Genomic DNA, 6,226 nt, shown 5'->3' with positions numbered 1-6,226 from the left:
GATCCGACGGTGGATACGCGCCGCCAAGGGCTGCATGAGGATCGTCTTCGGCAGCGAGAAGAAGCTCTGCGAGCAAATGGGCATCAGCCGGAGAAGCTAGCTCTTCAAGATGCTTGACTTACTACACGATGCTTTGCTTGACTTGATTCCTTGATTTGCTCTTCAATAGCAGCTAATGAAAACGAAGTTCGTGCATGGTTTAACGGAGGATTGGAGGGCAAATTGATTGAATCTGGTTTGATTAAAATTTTTATAAGATTATTTTGGTGGGCAGTATCTTTAAATGATATGGGCATATTAATTTGCAGTTAATCACGAATACACCGCTTTAATTATCTTTTCATTCAAGTATAAGGTCATGGCTTAATACAAGGGGGAAGAAATCTGCTGTCCCTAATACCATGATCAGGCTAATGCTGCACTTGAATAATTAGCTAGCTAGGGGACACCTGGGCATGTGCTTGCAGTAAATTGGATATTACTGATTTGGACTTTTGTTTTTTGGACAGCCTCTCAACGTAACGGCGCGTGTTGTACACGCATTGTCAACAGACCCGGGTGAGTGGTTACTTGTGTGGATGGAAGAAGACTAGTCTTGTTCTCTTTGGCTTGGTCAGGAGGGAATAATCGAAAGCGTGCAAGTTTTTCCTCGATTAAGGAAAGGGTCCAAGTTGCAAGGTAGGGTTAGAATTAGAAAGGTAACCATCTTGCAATTTAGTGCGCATCAAGCTTTTGTACTTCCGAGTGATAGCAGAAAAACATAAGGGAATAATTGGAAGTTTCTCGCAGAATTTGAGTTTCACACATGTTTATGACCCATCTATAACTAACAACTAAAGTACCTACCACTCATATCGTTCATGACATTATTAGCTTCAAATAGAGATAAATATCTACTTTGATATATTTGATTAAACAGGAAAAGAAAATTCAATTAAACTCTTGTGTGATGTTCTTATTTGCTTGTGCTTATTGATATGAGTCATATGAACCTTTTGGCTATGATCGATCATGACCTAGCTTTGAATCCAAAATTCCAATACCATGCACATCCAGCTTGTGCGCTATTATTAGCAAATCTTTGTGGGGCATAGGTTTAGGAAAAGTACCAAGAATAATCCATATATATAGAGATCCCAATCATAACCCTAAAGAAAACCAAGAAATTATAAAAGTGCTAGATAATTTAATATATAGTTCATCGAACCAAACAGGCAATAACCAAACAAGAAAGAAGTGTAGAATGTATATATGATAATTTAATATATATTCATGCTTTTTCTGTCATTAATACGTGAGTACGTGGAATTGGTGGGAAAAACATGTATAAATCATGAACTCGGTACTTGCAGTGCTCGACCGGAATAATTCTTACCGGTTATCCATTCTGAGATGTCAAACCGTCCGGCTCTAGGATAATCTGCTTGGAATCACTACAAGAAAAAGAGTCTTTTACCGCTCAAAATTTACGGCGTGCATTCATGTGCGCCGTAAAAATTGGTCATTTATGGCACTCATTGAAAGCACGCCGTAAATAGTTATAGAGAATACCTTATTTACGGCGCACTTTTAAAGCATGCCGTAAATAACTCTAGAGAATACCTTATTTACGGCGCGCTTTCAATGCATGCCGTAAATAACTCTAAAGAATGCCTTATTTACGGCGTGCTATAATTGCACGCCGTAAATAAGGTTTTGAGCTATTTCCGGCATGCTTCTAATGCGTGCCGTAAATAAAGTAATTTTTAAGCTATTACTGCGTGTATTTAAAACACGCCTTAAATGTATAATTTTGATATCCTTATTAACGGCGCACAGATAACGCACGCCGTATAAAGGTTTTCTGACCCGCCAAATATTTGGGCTAAAACTTAGAAGGAGCTCAAATCCAACATCTCCTCTTGGGGATCTGGGTTGGCTTCAACCTTTTTTCCTTTATTTTTCTCTTTTGGTATAGCTGGACTTCTTCCCCGAGTGGTGGTGGATTGGCGAGGGTTTCACCGGAGCGAGGTCGAGCAGCGCATCTCGATATGGTGGCTTTGGCCACTTTGTTTTGTGGCGGTGGGGCTGGCGATGAAGAGGCGGTGGGGCTAGCGATGAAGAGGCGGCGGCGACTCCGGATCCGAAAGATTGGGCATGGTGGCCTGGCCACCAGTGCGGCGTTCCTTTCAAAGATGTGGTCTGCTTTGTTAGAACTGGCGGTGGCCTTGGTGTTGGCTGTGATAATCGGGGCTATGGACTGTGGGTAGGTTGTCAACGCAGCATCATCGATCGTGGACTTGCAGGAGCAATGGTGGTGGGCGGCGACTTCCGAATGATGGTGCTCAAATCCAATGTCAGAGCAAAGCAAATTTGCTCAGCATGAATGGGTAATCCTTCTCTCCTTTTCAATTTGTAGGTAATTCCCACCACTTTTTTTTTTTATCAAACAAAAACTTCCTATTCAATTTTTATTTTGTGGGCAAAACCCTCTCTCTCTCTCTCTCTCTCCCGCCCTGCATATCGAAGGAGCTCAATCCAATGTCAGAGCAAAGCACAATTCGCTCAGCATGAATGGGTAATCCTTCTCTCCTTTTCAATTTGTAGGTAATGGGTAAAACCAAATTGTAGTTTCTTTTTGAGTTTGATTCTGGGTTTCTTTTAGATCTGATAATGAACATAAAGTAGTCGGAATTCAGCCGTAGAAATTGCTGTCTAATCCTGAAAGAATCGGACATGGACCAAGCGACAGAGTCCAAGATTCGGAAGCAGCAGACGAGGAGGAGTCCAAAGCAGCAGAGGAGAGCAACCAGGAGCGTGAGTACGATGAAAATGGCGGTCTCGTGATTTGTAGGGTATGCCAAAATCCGGGTCTTGCTTATTGCTAATTTGGATTCGATATTTTATTTGATTTTTGATTTTTGGGGTATTGTTTGTGGTGAGGCAGCTTTCGCATAAGAGGAAGGTGACAGTTCAGGTGTTCAAGGGGAAACCATTGGTGTCGTTGAAGGAGTTTTTTACTAAAGAAGGCAAGGAGCTCCCTACTTCTAAAGGTATACCCTACTTAATTTTTCTATTATAGCAGATTATATGCTATGTAATAGTGTTCATATATGTGTCTAAAAGTATGTTGGCTGCAAACTTAATTTGACATTGGATGAATTGAAATGGGGATGAAGTTGGTCCTTATGGAATTCGATAATACGTGTTCCAGAACGTATGCAGGGTTTGACTCCTATAATGTGTTTGAGAAAATCTAAAAATGGAATAAGTTCCTACAATGAATATTGTTATTGTCAAGCTAAAATCTTGTATGTCTTTTGCAAATGCTTTAAGCCATACTGTTTCTTTTGTGTAATTGCATTTACTTAATCCGGACAGACTGCCCACCTCAAATTTATATTCCAGTTTTCCGCACCAGAGTTAAAGATCACAAGTTTTACTGAAGCCCAGATCTCCAAATGAAGAACCCTGGTTTTGCATTTGATATTATTTATGAACACTACAGAGTCATGTTCCGTGGCATTGGTGTTCTGAAGTTTGCTGCTTTGTTAGGTAAAATCCATCTTCAATACTTATAATTCAGTGTTGCTTTTTATCTCAGAATTGAAGAAAATACCATTATTTGGGAAATAACAGCTAGCTGGTATGTAATATAATAAGAAGAGTTAAAGTACTAAACTTTTATTTACTAAATCAAGTTGGGTTGTGTGATTCGATGTGTTTGTGTGTGTCTGCAAAATCTGTGTAGGGTAGTTGCATTTGTTAAAATGTATGTGCATTGTGACAGTAAATCATTTATTTAATTAAAGCAGAAATTTTCACTATATACCTTGAGAGGCTTAAGCAAGTCCCAAAATTTATAAGTTGTATTAGACATGAAGTTTTTTAGGATTTAGTTTGGCTTTCAGTAAGTTGGTGCTCTGTTTTGGCTTTGCTTATGTGTTTGGATTGCTGGTGCAGTACACATAATGGATTGGCATGAGAGGTATGTTTGATTTATACTTTTGATTTTCTTTCTGGTGATGATGAAGGTTATACATGTTGGTTTTGTGGTCGTAGTGGAGGACTAGACCTCACATTAATAGTTTTCTTACTTTATTCTCTAGCCAAGCCCAAACTAAACCATTTGATTTGTGTAGAACAAGAACTTTGAATTGATAAAAAAAAAATCTATATCAGTATGTGTATTGTGTAGATATGCATTTTAATTGGCTTTTAGTTTTTCTGGATTTGCTTCTGCAATGTCTATTATTTCTTCTGTTTTGCACTTGTGAAAGAACGAAACACTCACTTCTCAATGCATGTTGCAGTTACTATTCTATGTATGGACATTTCAAGAAGTTGGATGAAGAGATTAAAAGGGGAGCTGCATCTTTGGAAGTAGAAGCCCAACTATCTCAGGTTTGCAATTGTCGATCACTTCATATTATGGAATTGATATACGATAAATCAAGAAGCTGCATAAACTATCTGTTAGCCAGAACTTTGACCACTATATTTGAAATTTAGTTTCCAATGAAATGAGATCAGTTTGAAAGAACTTTAATGAAGTTACCAATAGAGTTAGTTAATTTCAACTATCTAGAATTTGTGCTACAAGTATTTTTCACTTTTGACCTTGATTATGATGACTTCCTTATGTCAGTTACTTGTAGTGTTGCTGGAAAGTCACTGGACTTTACTATGTTTTGGTATGCTAATGACTAATTCTGCAGGGGTGGTCATTTTCACATGATCCATTGCACAAATGAAGGTTATATTTACAACTTTTTTTTTTTTTTTTGAAATATTGTTCCCTTTTATTTATCTGTTGTCATTAACAATGGAACACACTTCTTTCCAGACACTTTTACATTATGTTCCTGCAGGGAGGGTGGTAGTCCTTGATCTGTTTGCTGAAGTGAAACTGTGAAACTGATATGTGAATTGAACTTGTAGAGTTAGAGTTTGATTGATTGATGTAATGACTACTGCTACTTGTACATTTTTAATTGTCATTTTGTAAATGAAATTACTTATAACGAGAATCTGATTGAAATGTTTCTCTTACATCTAATTTGTCATATGGATATGGTGATACAAATGTGAAATTGGTAAAAATATAAATTTTTTTTTATTAAAAAAAACCTTATTTACGGCGTGCAAGCTGCGCCTTAAATGGGAACTCAATCACTCTTTTACGGCACACATTATACGCCTTAAATAGAAAGTCTTTTACGACGTGCAACATGTGCCGTAAATAACATGAGTGACATTTCCGATATCACTTTGACGGCGTTCTTGGATGCACTTTGACGGCGCATTTTAGTGTGCCGTAAATGTGGTACGTCTTTTACGGCTCCGGCATTTACAGCCTGCTTTTGTGCGCCATAAATACCCTTTTATGGCACACATTGTGGGCAGTAAAAGACCATTTTTGGTGTAGTGAATTGCTGGCACTTGGGATTTTGGACGTGAAATTGCCGGGAGTTGGCTTCAGTGTCTCTAGAGGCACACAAAATGGAGCCAATGAATTCAACAATGGAAAGAAACACCATGGTCTTGACATGCCTTCTCTTTGCCGGCACCAAACTTAGACTGCCACCTTTCTTCTTGTTGTTGGGCTCCGTCGCCGCCAGCAGCAGCGGCTGATCTGTCACGGCCCACACAGCTTTCGCACCCACACGGTTCTGAAGCTTCGACACCATCGATCTCTCCCTAGCTAAGCTCTGAGGCTCTGTCTCCGTGTGTGAAATATAGGAATGTGGGAATGCAAGTGAGCGCTGCGAGTGATTTTAAAGAGGTTTTTCAACCACAGTAAAAATTATGGGGACATTGGAACAGCCAATCAGAGCAAAAGCTTAAGCAAGAAGCTCCTCATGACGAAGCACTCAGTGCCACGTGTCCAGTAAATTAACAAGTGAGTTATTACTTACTAGTTACTACCCAGGATGATAGTGTCATCATGTGAGCATATTCATGGAGCTGGGTTAAAAAAATTTAAGTTGCCTCCTTGTTAGCTTTATTTCCTCTAGCTACTATGTTGGGTTAATAATTATATATGCTCTGTTTTTACGCTAATTGACCCGACCACCAACGGTGAAAATCTTTGGGGCAGCTTTTTAAGAGTTAAAGCTTGACTTTTTCGGTAAGTTAAGGAGTCCATATTCACGTCGATCTCCTGAGAGGTAAACCAAGTTCTAATTAACTGTTGGGTTCGTTGGCTGGGAGACTAATTGAGCTGCGCTCTAATTTTACCATGCAC

The 6,226-nt window shown here is 39.1% G+C and overlaps 1 protein-coding gene across 1 annotated transcript; it reads left to right on the top strand.

Annotated features, from left to right (window-relative positions):
• The first annotated feature begins 2,290 nt into the window (after positions 1 to 2,290).
• Positions 2,291 to 5,000, top strand: LOC133737873 (RNA polymerase II transcriptional coactivator KELP-like). Its single transcript, XM_062165350.1, has 4 exons — positions 2,291 to 2,335; positions 2,685 to 2,834; positions 2,927 to 3,032; positions 4,293 to 5,000. Exons 1-4 carry the CDS (start codon positions 2,291 to 2,293, stop codon positions 4,364 to 4,366), a joined length of 375 nt encoding a protein of 124 aa, XP_062021334.1. The 3' UTR covers positions 4,367 to 5,000.
• Positions 5,001 to 6,226: the final 1,226 nt, after the last annotated feature.

The sequence above is a fragment of the Rosa rugosa genome, chromosome 3, assembly GCF_958449725.1.
Source record: "Rosa rugosa chromosome 3, drRosRugo1.1, whole genome shotgun sequence".
In the NCBI taxonomy this organism is placed as follows: Eukaryota; Viridiplantae; Streptophyta; class Magnoliopsida; order Rosales; family Rosaceae; genus Rosa; species Rosa rugosa.
This window is presented reverse-complemented; position numbering and strand designations above follow the sequence as displayed.